General features: G+C 38.9%; 2 protein-coding genes across 2 annotated transcripts in view; one reads left to right on the top strand and one right to left on the bottom strand.

Annotated features, from left to right (window-relative positions):
• Window positions 1-6,442, top strand: part of LOC139115502 (glycine receptor subunit alpha-3-like) — a 57,295-nt gene extending 50,853 nt beyond the window's left edge. The window contains exons 9-10 of the mRNA XM_070677639.1: window positions 3,867-4,019; window positions 4,647-6,442. Coding sequence (XP_070533740.1) covers window positions 3,867-4,019; window positions 4,647-4,883 — 390 coding nt within the window. The 3' untranslated portion in view covers window positions 4,884-6,442. The remainder of the gene's footprint in view (window positions 1-3,866; window positions 4,020-4,646) is intronic.
• Window positions 6,443-7,528: 1,086 nt separating this feature from the next.
• Window positions 7,529-17,150, bottom strand: LOC139115501 (three-prime repair exonuclease 1-like). Its single transcript, XM_070677638.1, has 2 exons — window positions 16,800-17,150; window positions 7,529-10,047 (listed from the first exon to the last, which is right to left on the bottom strand). Exons 1-2 carry the CDS (start codon window positions 16,815-16,817, stop codon window positions 9,394-9,396), a joined length of 672 nt encoding a protein of 223 aa, XP_070533739.1. The 5' UTR covers window positions 16,818-17,150; the 3' UTR covers window positions 7,529-9,393.
• Window positions 17,151-17,882: the final 732 nt, after the last annotated feature.

The following is a 17,882-nucleotide window of genomic DNA, read 5'->3' as shown; positions in this document are numbered from 1 at the left end:
AAATGTGGTTTAGAACGTGAACTTCTTTACATACATACTCTATTGGTAGCTTGGGTTGCGAGTTCCAATGAGGTAGATTTATTCACTGAGTTTTTGTTCAGTTTGTGTGCTTTGTGTGCAGGTCTGTTTGTATGCATAAAAACTATCTACTGTTGATTGACCAATCAGAGTGCTCAATTCAGGGTGTTTTATTTACTCTTAAAAACTATCTACTGTTGATTGACCAATCAGAGTGCTCAATTCAGGGTGTTTTATCTACTCATAAAGCCTTGGTCACCAAATTCCAGAAACGAATGACAGCGCCGTAGTAAAGTACTGTCCAATCAAAAGTGAACATGTCATATTCTGTAGACATCTGGTACGTTTTAATATTCAAATTTGGTAACACAGCGGAAACCAGCTGCAACACAAAATCTGCTGTGCCCTAGGGCATTTATATAATGTGCCCTAGGGCATTTATAGGATGTTCCATTACATTGGAAGGCTATTTCACAAATAAAAGTTTTAATTCATATCCTAAACATGTTACATTGACAAAGGGGACGGTTGACGTAAACACATTGAAAACGAAAATATATCAGTTAGGGGCGATAGTTTTTAAGTCGGATAAAACCCTCATACTCGGGCTCTTCTGGTATATAAAGTCCAACCCTACGATAAAATGTCTCGGCCTGCGGCCTCGACATTTTATCGTTGGGTTGGACTTTATATACCAGAAGAGCCCTCGTACTCGGGCTTTATCCTATACATAAAGCCTTGGTCACCAAATTCCAGAAACGAATGACAGCGCCGTAGTAAAGTACTGTCCAATCAAAAGTGAACATGTCATATTCTGTAGACATCTGGTACATTTTAATATTCAAATTTGGTAACACAGCGGAAACCAGCTGCAAAACAAAATGCTGTGCCCTAGGGCATTTATATAATGTGCACTAAGGCATTTTAGAATGTTTCATTACATTGGAAGGCTATTTTACAAATAAAAGTTTTAATTCATATCCTAAACATGTTACATTGACAAAGGGGACGGTTGACGTAAACACTTGAAAACGAAAATATATCAGTTAGGGGCGATAGTTTTTAAGTCGGATAAAACCCTCGTACTCGGGCTCTTCTGGTATATAAAGTCCAACCCTACGATAAAATGTCTCGGCCTGCGGCCTCGACATTTTATCGATGGGTTGGACTTTATATACCAGAAGAGCCCTCGTTTTCAGGCTTTATCCTATACATACATGCTTCATTGAACTCCAGATCTTTGTTGGGGGGTCGCGGTCAATGTTGCAACAAGTTTACTCAGTAATTGAGTGAGGTGTATAGCGATCTTCCTTGCTATGTAGTAAAATTACTGAAATTTGTACAATTCCCTTCAATGTAGCAGAAACGTGCGACAGGACAAGCGAGGTTACCCGTTGAACACTTATAACGAAAAGCGCTGTGAATAGTTGCAAAACAACTGGCAACACTTTCAAGTCAACACTCGTGGCAAATCTGCTCAAGAAAGTAATCGAGGTTTGTCCAAAAACAAGAAAGAAGACAACATGTTTTGTGAAAAATTTCCCATATAATGAATTTTTGGTGAAATTAGAATAAGCTGCAAATGTAACAATGTCTCAACTGAACTGTGTTCATAATATATACATCCATGATAGCACGTTCGACTGGTAATGCCCTGTTCACATTGGATTTGTTTACCCGGCCTTATCCTGGGGCATGTTCCCAATGCCATCAATAATATATAACTTGCTATTAGTACAAGGAGCCACCGACGGCGCCATGCATATTCGATTAAGATCTCACACGATACGCGTTAAAATTTATTAATTCTACACTGATAGATTGGGTAAGCATGACTGTGACAATTCCGCCGTCATCAATCAAAGATTGGTTAAGGCAAGACAGAGGGATCGCTTTATCTGTGTTTACAGCTCGAAAACAACGAGTCTGTGTACTGTAGGTGCTTGAGAGGCCGTTATCAGCCACATTTTACACTATTTATGAACTATATAGCAATAGTTTTATCTCCTGGGCGTGAAACTTATCTTCTTACGCATGCCAACTTTTATTATGCCTTCGGGCACAACCCTGATGCATTGGTCCATCGAGAACTCGGATAAAATTGTTTGTGGATGAGACTCCGCTACCGAGTCCAATTTATTAGTACATCCGAGACAATCGCGTCACAATACTTAGGCTACGTGTTAATTTTAATCTACGAGTACTTAGAGTTTTGCACGACGCCGATGCTCTCTGGCTGCAGACAGCGTCGGCCGCGCTTTGACCGGGGACGGACGAGTTGAAGATGCCAATAAAACATAAAGCAAATTACAGTATCTAGGGAGTTTGAGCTATATCTAAATGTACAACTGTGCCTATAATAAACGCCAAACAGAGGCGCCCAAAAGTGCCTAGCGCAGTGGACGGTGAATTTTAAGGCAGCGCTTTGATTCGGAGGACAATAACTCTCGCTTGTAATCGGCGTTAATTCAGGCGTTAATTCAGGTTACATAGTAGACTGTCTCCCTCTTAAGAAAACTTGTGGCGAAGGTGACCGTGGCGTCCCCGCGGGGCGAAATCCCGCGGGGACCTAGAGAGTTGACTCCGCACGCCCGACCGTCCAGCCGAGTAAATAGTCTACAGTCTTAACCATTTTAATCCAACCTTTGCAGAGCGACACCAATAATGCACCGTGAAAATCTCAGTTTTTTTGTTGAACGAAAACAAATCCCGGTATTTCCAGGTTGACAAGGATTTGAATATTTGACCGTGACCGTGGCGTCCCCGCTGGGCGAAATCCCGCGGGGACCTAGAGAGTTGACTCCGCACGCCCGACCGTCCAGCCGAGTAAATAGTCTACAGTCTTAACCATTTTAATCCAACCTTTGCAGAGTGACACAATAATGCACCGTGAAAATCTCAGTTTTTTGTTGAACGAACAAAAATCCTATACTGATTTCCAGGTTGACAAGGATTTGAATATTTGAACATATCCAATACTGTGATTGGAACGATTTTGATGAAATATGACATAAAAGACAGTGTAGGGCGATGTCTTGTTTGTGTCTGTTTATCTTGAGATACAGCCCAGTATGTCCGCCGGGCTACCCTACCTACCCAAGTGTTATATTTTACAACCTCACAACAATTTAAGGTACCACATTGACATGAGTGAAGGTTAATTTCGTTTTTACGATTCAATCCAACAGTTTTTGTCAGCATATATTATTTGATATGCATGATGAACACGCAGGCTCATTACTATTATAAGCTTACAGTTAATGATCAACTAGGCCTAACATGTGGTACTTAATCAATCAATCAATCCATCACTCAATCAAGCAAGCAAGAAGGCACAATATATTGGAAATCAACACCGACGCTGTGATCTATAGCTGCGCTATGAATACAAGGAAACATAGCTTCATCACATAAAATATAATTCTAAAACAAGTGTAAGGGCCCTTGATTCTCCAGATCGTCGATGAACTTGTCGTTTTACCACGTTGTATATGTCGCCTGTTCATTTATTTCTTATTTAACGTTCGTTCTCTCGCAAGGGTCATTTGCAGGTCGTTTTATTGCCACCTTTTCGAAGGCAATGGTTGGATATTGGTATATACGTCACGTGCATTGGATGCGCATTCTTCAAACCATGCCCCTTCTTGTAATTTCACTGTAATGTGGAGGCACTCATCTTACAAACGGTATATTGAAGGCAAACGGTTCAATAGGGTTGATTTTTACATATTTTACTCAGCGAATGAACATTTTTATCTACCACGAGGCGCAATACACATAAAAATGCAAGTATATACCTATCAGGTATCGTTGGTGCCGCAGCTAACATTATGGCCTTTATCTTTCAGGCTATTGATGTATGGATGACGACGTGTATGTTCTTTGTCTTCACCGCCATGCTGGAATTCGCCGTCGTCAACTACTTAGCGTGTGCCAGCCGGAACCGGCGCGGTGGCGGTATAACATGTTTTCGGCGACAGCAATCTCCTAACCGGGCCATGGTAATATTTCTATAACACTTTCTATCTCTGTGTTTAGTCTTCGACATGTCATGCAATACTAACACGTCATCATTATCTATATTTGAGACAAAAACTTTAACAACTATCCTATCAGAATCTTTTGTTTTCACCAGAGCCGAAAATCATTGTTCGCAGTGTCACCTATAAAAATTAGCATCGCTGTAGATACAGATAAGACCTTGTAGTATAAACTGCGTTTTAAAAGAGCTAACATCGAGAATTCAGGGAGCAATAATACGTGCCCGCAGAAGTTCGCTTTGTTTTACTTTATGAAAGCAATTAAACGTAAAGATTTCAACAGACGAGCCTGCAGTTGTCATTACATACATACATACATACATACATACATACATACATACACACAAAAACATACATACATACATACATACATACATACATACATACATACAGATGTCCTCGTGTGAAATTACAGAGCTCGACGTTAGAAACAGAGTGTTATAAATAATAACAATATTACTCCAAGCACAAAGTAATAATGTATGCATATATGCATACAATTACCTATTAAAATTAATATCATTGCCTCTTCCCTGTCTGTCTCCCTGTCTGTCTCTTTGTCTGTCTCTGTCTCTCGATGTCCCGCAGGAAATGCAGAGTAAACCATTTCTGTACAGGAAAGAGATAACGCCCCCTGAGACGACCAACGACAACGGCGTACCGAAGGATGTGATCGAGATAGAAACAGCGGATAAAACCAAACCTGACCCTAAACCAGGGATGGCAAAGGCTCTCCTAGTTGACAAAATATCAAGAATGTTTTTCCCTTTATGTTTTGTGATTTTCAACTGTGCGTACTGGAGTTTCTATTTGCACCGGGCTTAGTACGGATCCGTAGTTGGGCTCGCCCCAGAGCTTAAAAAGCGCAATGCATGCAAGGCACAACATCAGATCCTTAAGGACAAGTACCAAGAGCGAACGATCAGAGATATAGGTTACAAGCATTAGTCTCCATGAGTCCCCATGTGCGAGTGTCAAACACTGCATTGTTGGTGGAGATTTAGGGATGCTAGAATTCCAACTCTTTCAACGTTAAAGTAGTCTCTGCGGCATACATCTAATCGTTAAGGCACATCCCGCCTCAAAAGCAATAAGGCTAAGCAATCACTTTTTTAAATAGAAAACTTACAGTCATTAGTTTTCACGTGGTGGGAGTTCCCAGTCAAAGACTGAATTTATCATTTAGATCTAAGGATAATGCAGACTGAAAGATCCCTCGCTCGAGGACCCTGTCTACGCTCCCTCTCTACAGGAGGGCAGCGCAGAAAGCGTCCTCGAGGTACGGATCTTTCAGTCCAAGGATAATAGAACTTAAGATTTTCGTAATAAGACAAGTCTCTGCTGTACGTAGATGTTATGAATTACCGATATCAATTAGTGACGCACGTCAGCCTGCAAGCTAAAACTTTTTCAAATAAATTAAAAAGTCCCTTTTTCTTCCGACGTGTCTTGATGACGAGAAAAGCATAATATGACTTCGGAAAAACTGGTTTACAGCGAAGTTTGCTTAGACTTTTCACCGAGGTTCAGAGATGATCAACTTTGCATGGCACTCCATACATTATATGGTCGTCTATGGTCGATGCAAACATTAGCGAGGTTGAAGGGCTGTTTTTCGTCAACTCCTCAAATGTCGAAATAATGATCATAAAGCTAACTGTACAACAAGGTAAAATGCCAACAAATGTGTTCTAAAGCGGCAACCCTTGTCTCCCCATTCCATGAGAAGAGATGAAGTTTTCCATATTTTTAAGTTCAGTGAATAAGATATGTTGTTTTGTTCTGCTGATTTTATGCAGGTTAAAATTCACTGTAGTTATCTTACAGAGTGAAACGTCTGCCATGTCGTAGAATACTCTTTTATAATATCAATTTACATTTAGTAGATGTGCACTCACAGTTTTAAGTGTTATAATATCCACAAGTTAAACCTTAATCAAAGTCTGACCATACAGCACCTACAAAATTGACCCTTGTATGTACGTGTACGTATGTCTTCCTTCATGGCACTGGGGAATGTTTTTCCTCTTTCCGTATAGTCATAATGATCATGACGATCTAAAAGTGCCATGTATGTATGTATGTATGTATGTATGTATGTATGTATGTATGTGTGTGTGTGTGTGTGTATGTATGTATGTATGTATGTATGTATGTATGTATGTATGTATGTATGTATGTATGTATGTATGTATGTATGTATGTATGTATGTATGTATGTATATATGTATGTATGTATGTATGTATGTATGTATGTATGTATGTATGTGCATGCATGCATGCATGCATGTATATATATGTGCATGTATGTATATATGCATGCATGTATGTATGCATGCCTGCCTGCCTGCCTGCCTGCCTGCCTGCCTGCATGCATGCATGTATGTATGTATGTATGTATGTATGTATGTATGTATGTATGTATGTATGTATGTATGTATGTATGTATGTATGTATGCATGCATGCATGTATGTATGTATGCATGTATGTGCTGCATGCATGCATGTATGTATATATGTATGTATGTATATATGCATGTATGTATGAATGCATGCATGCATGCATATATGTATGTATGTATGTATGTATGTATGTATGTATGTATGTATGTATGTATGTATGTATGTATGTATGTATGTATGTATGTATGTATGTATGTAAGTATGTATGTATGTATGTATGTATGTATGTATGTATGTATGTATGTACGTATGTATGTACGTATGTATGTATGTATGTATGTATGTATGTATGTATGTATGTATGTATGTATGTATGTATGTATGTATGTATGTATGTATGTATGTATGTATGTATGTATGTATGTATGTATGTATGTATGTATGTATGTATGTATGTATGTATGTATGTATGTATGTATGTATGTATGTATGTATGTATGTATGTATGTATGTATGTATGTATGTATGTATGTATGTATGTATGTACGTATGTATGTACGTATGTATGTATGTATGTATGTATGTATGTATGTATGTATGTATGCGTAAAGTACAGCTGAGCATAGACGATCAACCCACGGTAAATCCCATGTTAAATTGCCACATTAATACGTGATACATTCCATTGAAGATGCGTTATTTTCTATTTTTGTATCGTGTAAACAGAAATTTCATTTTTTATCCCTGTGGCATCTTCTGAAATCCGATGAAGATCTTCCTATTTTGACAGGCTGTTGATGTCACAGACAGCTCCCGCTGAAAGATACACAAAACGACAACGGTATACTGCGTTTCAAATTTCAGTGCCTTTTCCTGGCCCCAACATGCAAGAGAGTCATATGTCTTGATTCATAAAATCATATCTCATGAGCAGCAATTTCAGTATGATCGCTTATCTCGCTTTCTATACAATATATAAAAAGGAATGCTGAATTCTGAAAGTCTTATAACTCTAGGAGTGTACTTCGCAGACTCGCACAATAACGGAGACTGTAAAATAAATCCAATTCTTCAGTATCATCAATGCATACATTTATTTCGACAATGTATTCTAGCTTTGATATACTCACTTACACATTTATGACAAAATTTGAAACTTTTTTATAGAAAGGCGTTCGTATTATTTGTTCAGGGATTGGTATAATGGTGGATATTATATATCAGTTTTGATCAGATATTTAGCGTGATCAACTGTTAATATTTCTCTGTAATCAATTTATTTAAAATGTAGTCTACGTGTGTTACCTATATCTATGAATAGACGCAGTCGTGATAAATTTAGACATTCGTGCCACTTTTGATTGATTGATATATTTTTTTCAGTTTTATTAGAATTTACTTCATGTTTTATTTCCTCGATAATTAGTAGCTACAATTTTTTTTACCACATGTCTATGTTACACTGAAGATCTTAAATATCAAAAAGCACAGAAATAAATGCGTTTGGCTGCTATGATTTTATCAACTATGTTGTTTTTGGCGCTATAGTAAATTTAGATTTGTTATATATGGCATTTATGCACGATGTGAAGTTGTATGTTAGTGACAACGACACCATATGTAGAGGTCAAAGCCGGGACCATGACCTCGGTTCGATGCAAAAATGTTATTTTACTGACTGTGAAGGTCTCCGCGCTTTCACGACTGAGGTAAATCTAGATGTGCTTTATGGATAGCATTTTTTGTATCGAACTGATGCTATGATCCTGACTATGAACTTAGTTTACATCAAAGGGTATTGTCACAGTAACACAAATTCACAGGATGCAAAACGTCACAGAATGCATCATGCGAAAAAAACCTGTAATCTAAATATGCCCGTATATGGTCAAAGGGGCGTTCGTTGGTACGGTATTCAAAATGCCCATCTGAGGGCGCTGTTTTTAAAAAGAGGCCAACCACTTAAAATCTGTGATTGGTCAAATTTTCTCTTTCCATGGTGACTGTGGCAAAATTGGAACAGGTGACAGTATACCTTTAAGGGGTCGTCGATCATAAAAGCTGACGCACTAGAAACGTAACTTGTCTTACTTTTGGTGTCAACGCCCCTCCCCTCAAAACGAAACTCCTTAACCTGTTCACCCCAATATCCTGTAAACAGGTCCACACTCACCATTGATAACAATGAGATTGGGCTAAACCATGGTGGTGAAAGGGTTAATGCAATGCAATGTTCCTTAATACAACATTTGTTTCAGGCCTGTGCTGTTTATGATAAAGAGAATGCCAATTACAACGCCTTTCACAGATATGTTGTGCAAAATCTTTACATAATAACGATAAACAAATACACTACTAAAACGTTCCAAGTAGTCTATATTTATCAAACTTCAAATTATATTTTTTGGGTTTTTAGTTTGTCTTAATCAGTATGTTGCTGCAAAGCACGTGATTTTGAAATATGGCAATGTGCATGGTTGCAAACCCTGATCTCATCGCTTGAAGTCCGTAAATAACGATTTATCCAATGAAGATAACGTCATAATTACATTAAGATCAAACATATCCTAAAACGTAAACAAAAACTCGTAAACCGTAAAGTTTACATTGAAGTGTGTGCTACTGTAACATTAGTTAAACTACTTTCATCTACAATGCCCTTTTCTCTTCTGGAAAAAATGTTTGAACTAAGGAAAAATATAGCGTTCAGATCAATCTGTCTTTGACTACATATACACTACAAAATCACTCACTGGTTTGCTTAAAATGTAAATCTCACGAGAAGATGGCACGTACGGTGGGTGGTCTCGGTTGGCAGTGGTTGAAGTTTTTGAAATGTCCGAAACTCTTTGTGTCTCACAGTGCACAATTTCACATCGTGGACTTTCTCCTACTATATAGTATTATCGAAAATCATTGAAGGTTTTGCAGTCTAAATGTCAAAACTGATTTTGTTCTTCTCAACCCATCTCAAAAATCGAAGGGTAAACTTGCGCAATGATATCAGTCCAATCAACGTGGTGGCGTCTTCCTCGGCGTTGTGAGTTGAAGGTTTGCGAAAGTACCTTCTGCTCAGGCTGTTCAGAGAATTGCTCTTTTGCCCGGAATATATGGGGAAAAATTTCAAACTATCAACCGTGTATAATTCAATACCGCCAATCGCCATACTTGGATGTCTGACTGCGTTCAGCTCGCGCCTGAGGATCGGGTAGTCAAACGGGTCACCGTTGTGCGCCACCAGACATATGGGGGCGCTCTGTCGCAGAAGGAACGCTCTGATGGATAAGACGACGGCGTCGTCCCAGCGGCTCTTGCTGCACAGCTCCAGCCTTCCCTTCGTCAGTCCGGTGAGTGCCACCGCTCTGCGGGACACCCATTTTTCAGGTGCAACACAGAGGACCAACTTGTCCTTAATGCGGGGCCTGTCGCCATCGTGAGACGCCTTGGTAAGCGACTTTCTCGGAACTGCAACCAAGGCTATCTCCGTGACGTCAGGTAGATTTTCTTCTCCCTGGCCCGTTGGAAATCCCGTTGTCTCCATTTCAAGAAACACAAAAGTCTGAATGAGAGGCGGTCGAGATCCATTCTGAAAGAAAAGTAGACAGAAAATTTTCTTACTGAACATATAAAGGTCGAGCCCTTTTATTAATAAATTTAAACTCAGTTGTCAAATCTAACATATGCTAAAGGTGTAACGCCTTCAACCCTCTTCATCCCTTCCCAATGATTTAACATTCTCGCGAGCCAGAGCATAATTTCCGCTCCGCTCACCTACGCAAAAGGGGTAGCGCTAGGCTGTTGCCGTAAAGAGGCGCATGGTTTACGACAATGATGATTTCAGATGTTTAAAATTGACTTGTAGTAATCAACTTGACCGATAGTAACCCCCCGAGTCTACACTGCATTTCTATACTCATTCCCTTGACGATTGACTGTAGACATAACTTCCTGTGATTTGCTAAGACTGTTTACATGCCCAACCTTAAAGTAATTGTTGTCTTGTGTTGAGTGATCTATTGTTTTAACAGATGCTAAACTCATTAGAAATGATCGGAGGTCGACGTTGACTCAAGCTTTGTGTTGAAAGATCATCTCATCCTGTTTTGACAATATTTCCTGTCCTTTAATATTTTCCGACGTATCTGTATTCAATTAGAGTTGAAGGTTAAGTCATTCATTCCATTTTAACATGTAGCTTTGTAACATCATTCAAGTTGTACTCTTTCTTGAGTGGATCGGAACAGAGCTGAGAACGCAACAGAGCCGGCCTGGAACGAAGATCGGAGAGCAGACATTGAACAGTCTCCGTTGCTGTTCAGTGATCATTAGTGGTGCTTACAACCGAAAACTTTTGGTTTCAGCTTCAGTTACTGCAAGCATTATGATCCCAGACACAGAGACAGAAGGGGTAGACAGTAAAGGTAGAGAGGTGACAAATGTACAGACTCCTTGTCATGATAGAAAGGGACAGTAAATGTTACGAGCAGTTATTAGAATAGATAACGCAGCCACAGTGTTATTCTAAGTGATTTAAATCGGCACATAAAACAGGCGAAATGTCAGTCTCCAGCCTACACGTTTCTATATTGCACTTCGTGTATGAAGTATTACCCTTGTTACTCAGACTATCTCGTTGTTTTCGAAAAAACTAACAGATAATGATTTATTTCACCAGAAAGAATGTGCATAACATTACTGGTGGGGACCAGGGAAGTAGTTCTAGTGGAACTCATCAAGTCCCTGGCTTCATACAAATTATGAAATGAAAGTAATAGTTTGCCATCTTTTTCGAATAATTACATTTTAAATTTCAACAGCGAAGTGAAATGGCATGAAAAGAAACAAAAAAACAGAGATTTCACTATTCTGTGTTCACTAGAAAATTTTTAACAAATGCAAATAAATTTCTTGATTGTACAGATTTTACCTTCGTCGGAATTTCGTTCCAATGCTTAGCAATGGATATATATATATATATATATATATATATATATATATATATATATATATGTATATATATTATATATATATATATATATATATATATATATATATATATATATATATATATATATATATATATATATATATATTATTTTGAGTTAATCCTAAATTTATCTTTTTGAGTTAATCCTAAATTTACCTTTGGAATAACAAAATTGTCGCCAGTAGCTAAACGTGTTTCGTATGTATGTGAAATTGATGAAGCATAACGATCTACTGAATGCCCATAATGACCAGTTTTTAAGTCGAAAGCTACCCAGGTCTGAAACTCACAAAGTTGATAAAAATTGAGAATACAAAGTTGCTGAAACAATGGAGCGAGCACTGTGTGTATTCCAACAAAATGGTAAATAAAGCAAATCTGCAGAACTGTGAGTGTGACCATGAACAGAATTAAAAAGCAAAATTATCTGAAAAAGTAGGTCACCTAACTCGAAAGACGAGAAAGAAAAGATATCAATAAAACCATATCATCACATGAATGCGTTCAGGACGCGTACTTCCCCTTAAAGTCTTAAAAGGCTTTTCGGGATAAAATCATCATCTTTGGTTCATCATCTTATGAGTGAAATACAATGTATTCATCCATGAAGAAAGATAACATTTTAATTGCATAACACAGGATTTGGATTTGGGGTAATTTAATCCATCAAAAGTCGCTGAACTTTCTAATATTCTAAACAGTATTTTACAACGGAAGTGATACAGTATATCATTTTCAATTCCTGCGATTGCTTATCTTTTGTTAATTGGTATTGTTATTGTATTTTTCTAACGAAGCAAGAAATGAATTTCTGCCAGATTTGTTTAACATATTTACACTCACATAATGTGTTCCAGGGTTTCTTGTACGCCATAAACATGGCATTTCCCATCACTTAAAAATTTTGGCCACGCTACCTGACATGGCCTTTAATTTTCTCAAATAATTTCGTAATCCACGTCAATTGGAGTGCCTTAATCTTTCCTTCAATGTCGACACCTTTTTTACCACAATCGTCATATCTTTTAATGAAAATACCCCTTTTTATGACTTCCCGTTTGCTTCTCCAAAAATAACTCCATAACTTTCCGTTTGCTTCATTAATTATTTTTTAGGTACATGATCAAGGTAACGATGCTAGGTACCACAATTTCGATGCAGCTAGCATATTAGCTAAAAGCTATTAGCCAGCATTTTAGCTAAAAGACAGATTTATAGTATTCCAGCCATTCAGGCAATTTCCAGTTTTCTGTAGTCGTGTTACTCAGGCTGTTTCCAAACCTAAACCAAACATTTCTTTTTGTTCAGCTTCGCACCTGTTTATTTTTCAATTTGTTGAACACTTTTAAAGACAGCGTAATGCTTTCTGCACTTATCAAGTATAAAGTTGTATCATCTGCTAACTCTTAATATTTTTTTCTTTTTTGTCAGCCATAATGAAACCCGCGACGCTGTCATCTTGACGAATATTTTCGGCCCGCACTTCTGCTACTATAATATACAGTAATGGTGATAGAGGGCACGCTTGCCTCGCTCCCTTATAAGTCGAATACTGCGAGATAGCATGCCATTGCATTTTATACATTTAGTGTTGTTAGAAAGGTCTTATACCCACTGGATGAAGTCACTGCCAAAGGTAAATTTGTCAAGGACTTGAAAAAAGAAATCTCCGTTTGTCTGTCCGTAAAGCTTTCGTTTGGTCTAGACTGATAATAATAAAAAACGCTGCTCGATGATTTTTGCATATTCAATAATATCTCTTGTGAAGTCATATTATTACCTATCTGCCGTCCAGGCATGCGATCTTGCCAAAGTAATGCCAATAGGATACTGAAGGTAATTGGCAAAATATGTAACCCTCATCAGTGTGGCGGGAGATAGGTGGTACCTCATAGTCTGGTTCCTTGACCCATTCCTACCGCTGGCTGCGCTGCTAACGATAAAAGGGTCAGGTATGGGCTATCGTGAGCATGGCTATCATTGATCAATAGTACGAGTGCAGTGATTGCCTTGAATTTATTTCCAGCCTGGAAGAGTACCTCAGTGCTAAGAATCTACGCCCTCATGTGATGGTGGTGGTGAACGCATGTGCTGGTTGATTATTAATTTCGAACAATAAGTAGAAAATTCGGCAAATGGCAAAGGTAGCTCGGCAAAATTCGACGCAGATTAGTTTTCCCTTTCAATATTTGTACATTCTTTATGATTTAAACGATAAACTTTAGAGATATAACAGAAAATATACATACGAAGAATTGCACTGACGCTGAAAAACCAAAAAGTTTTAATTCCTCATCATCGCGGGCGTCGGACCAAGGGCCCAGAACGGAGGGATACTCGGTAGACCATAGGTGTGCCTACTCCTTCGATTACTTCACATTTGTTGTTAATCGATATTTATAAGTTCATTTGCACGTTTGAGTGTAAGTGCATTCGAACCATGTATTTAGCAATGGCCCGAGTGCCTGCGCACAGAGCCGCATATAGTATATTCAATATTCACGACTGCACAAGCATACAGCAATCAGTGACGTAACTCTTACGCAAATTTGTCAGTCAGACAAGATTGCTCTCACGAGCCCGACCATAAGGGTGACAGCCGAGGGCTGTGCTTACAACGCGCACGGTTTAACGTTACACCACACTGGTTGTGATATGACCGTGTTTTGACCGAGCGACTATCCGTCTGGACATTGCAGGAAGGAGATTGATGCGAAGGTATGAGAAGCAGGCATTTAGGGACTGGTCTGTTTCTTCGGCCTGGGGGGGCGTGAATTCATGGAGGTTTCACCCTGTTTTGGACTTTGGTGATAGGGGGGTCACCATGTTTTTGAAATGGCCAATGGTGGGGGGGGGGGTGTCAGTGTGTTTTTGAATTTCGACACGGCTCATACTCGCGTAAAATGCATTGTGCCAGCCACAAATTTCATCATTCAGTTGCATTTTTCGGCGCGCCCTTTGGGCGCATAACTTTAATAATAATAATAAGACGTATTTTTCAGAGCCCCGTCCTAGTGCAAAACTTTAATATATCAGGCATATACATATATGAGATATCTGTATGTTTAAAATTTTTCGGCGTGCCCTTCGGGCGCATTTCTTTAAAATATCAAACAATATTTTTCAGCATGCCCTTCAGCTGCATGACTTTCATATATCAGATATATCTATGTTTAATATTTATCGGCGCGCCCTTCGGGCGCAGTAAATTAATATATCAGAGATATATGTCAGAAATATCTTGATGTCTGTAAACTGAAAGTCTGTTTTGTAAAGTGTACTAATCATTATGAAATCTGCAGTTTATATGAAAAACATGACAAGTTCCTAATACCTTTATGTTTCCTCTATGAGAATTCAGTATTAGAAAGCAACATGCACTAATATTTCACAATCACATTTTTCTTACAACAGTTCTAGACATCTGGTTATGCATAAAAAGAGTGGAGTACATTCACAGCTCATTCAAAATACTGTATTCAAACTTTAGAATTGACACTTTTGAGTTCTAATCTTACAACTGACATGACAACAATTTAAATGAAACACAGAATGACTGAATGTTCAAAATATACCCAAAAAATAATATATATATATATATATATATATATATATATATATATATATACATACACACACACACTGCATTATTCAATTTATATTCCACCATTTGTTTTACCTTTGTCGCGCGCAGGGGGGGGTCACTCTGTTTTCGAAAGTTGGAATGGGGGGGGGGGGTCAGCCACTTTTTGACGTCGGCAAAAAATAATCAACCCCCCAGGCCGAAGAAACTGACCATTCCCTTAGTTTTACCGAACTGTTGAATAAATTTTGGTCATCTTTTTTACCCCTTCGCTTTGACTTTTTCCACTTTCCAGATTCCACGTGGTTAACATATAATGTATGGATCTAGTTGATACATTGACCCTATCTACATATTATGGTTATTTCTTCACGAACATTTTCGGACACGGTTTTCAAGAGATACTCGGGAAATGCTACGGTTCAGAGTATTAAAAATTTGGATGCCAGTCTAGAGCAATTGTCGATAGTGGAGAATTCGATGTAACTTTCTCCAACGTGTATAATAATAAAATTTCCTGGCACAAATGTGCTATCCGCTATCCCTACACCCAATGTGTTTATGAAAACACTTGCAAACGAATCAAACAAAAGTCAACCGCAGTTTGCTAATCTTAAAGATAAACTTCCATGCTACAGTAATAGGATCAAACAAAGATACTTGGAATGTAGACAATCAGTGGCAGATAGTCACGGGTAGACACGCAGATACGCGTTCCATATATGGGTTTTGGCGGGAATCTCAGTCATCCGCATGTGTCAATTCTTCGTCTATCTGTTTGTTTTTCTTACAGGCGCGGCTGTACTTGATAGAACGGTCCGACCATGGATGGAGCTAAAAAAAGACTAGAAGATCAGTGTGTACAGGGTGGAGAATAAAATGACGGCCTTCAATATTCTTATTGTATCGACTTCGAACAATAATAAAAACTTAAAACTGCATGCTTCTCACTGCATGTTCATCTATATGGTGTACCCAATAACCAGAGGTAGAGTTCCATTCTGATGACCCTGTTCAGGATTGGGCGGGTCAGAGATCTCTGATGAATCCGTATCATTATGTCATACACTATCGTGACTTGAAAAGGCGGTATCTTTAGAGAGCATTTGTGTTTACGACCTTTTCGAGTTATGTAACCATTTTCCTGACTGAATGTACAGGTCTTTGATGCATCTCATAACACCTGTATCTCTGGCCCCTGAAAGCAAACTCCATGGTATTCATTCTGTCTGCAAATCAATGATTACTTTCATTCAAAGTTATTTTGTGCAGGAAAACCCACTGATGTGAGAATGGACAGTGGGATTTTAAACGTCAATGGCCCACAACACATTAGGTCGACAACAGATCAAGTTGCTGCGTTGCTGCAAATCCGTAGCCTCTGCCACTCGGGTAGGTTGGTCATTGACTCCCAGCAGAACACGTCAAGGAGTGGCAGGGCTCGTTTTCGTAGCAAGTTGCTGCGCTGCGTTCCGTGGTCGTGCAATCCCCGCAGTGATCATCTGCTCGATGCAACGACAAGCGGTACGTTACGGATCGCTGTAAATCGTGGGCTGTCGACAGAATTGTATATATATGTATAAAAGAGATTCGGCCTATATATTTGAAAAGAAATGATTTATAGGAGTATAACAATCGTATTAACACGAATGGTTTAAATCGCTACTCCATTGAGACGAGAGAGAGAGGCAGAGAGAGAGAGGCAGAGAGAGAGAGAGAGAGAGAGAGAGAGAGAGAGAGAGAGAGAGAGAGAATTTTCACTACTTACGATTACTGTGCCTGCCATGCCGTAATCCAAGTATATTTCGAAACAAGTTGATTGCAAAAGTGGTGTGTTGAAAGCTCGACTCGTGTGCTTCCTTATATTTGTTTTACCCTGGTTTAAAGAAGTTCTAAGCTCTTTCAAAACACTTTAAGGATGTTCTTGAAGTCTTCAACGGTACTTGTGCGATCAAAGCAGTTGAACGTCATGAACGATGAGTGAGATATTAAGCTGCGTGTGGAACTGTAAGACAACTTCGGGCACCCTTCCCCTTTGCCGTGCGTTACGAGGTCAACTCCGCGCTACTTCTGGAACAATCCACGTGTTCGCGGTCAGCGAGAAGACGCATGCTCGAATGAGAATACAAACTTCCGGGCGGAGGGGGAGGGGACTGTGTAATCGCCACGCCCCCATCCGGAAAAATGTACTTTTATCATAATTTTGTCTCTCACTCTCAGAAATGTCTGTGTAAACTTTGTAGCAATTAGTAAGTATAAACAAACAAACAAACAAACCAATAATAAATAATAAAATACATAATTAAATAACAATTACGGAAAGGGATCACTACTAGTCTACTCTTGTTCTACTCACAACGATACTGCTGTAGTAGCATTTCTGTGTTTTATTTCTTTACAAAGTACTACTCAATTACTGTTATGATGAATTGCTTATTTTGGAAAAAACATCACCGAAGTCGTGGCAATGGTAGTATGGTATTCCTTGATGCATGCAAGCTGATTCTTGTACAGTTTCTTGAAAAAGCAGAGAATGGAAGTTGCACAGATATGTCATCGTACACTGAGTGTTGCTGAAGTGAACGTTTACTTTGATGAACTGCCTTAATCTGGTCAAAGGTCACTGACCTGACTCGAACCCGTCCATTTGCTGACGATCAGGGCGGAACCTGGAATTTTAATGACTTCGCCAGAATCTGAGAACAGTGGGAAGCAATCATGATGCAACCCGCTTCCAGGGCTACCACACGTGTATCCCCCGTGTATGCTCTTGGTCCTTCAGACCACGGTTACGAGTGTCTAGATATCGCGACCGCCGCGTAATATGCATAGAATAATGCATATTACGCGG

This window comes from Ptychodera flava, chromosome 17 (genome assembly GCF_041260155.1).
Source record: "Ptychodera flava strain L36383 chromosome 17, AS_Pfla_20210202, whole genome shotgun sequence".
In the NCBI taxonomy this organism is placed as follows: Eukaryota; Metazoa; Hemichordata; class Enteropneusta; family Ptychoderidae; genus Ptychodera; species Ptychodera flava.
The sequence above is the reverse complement of the archived record's forward strand: the minus strand, read 5'-3'. Positions and strand labels throughout refer to the sequence as shown.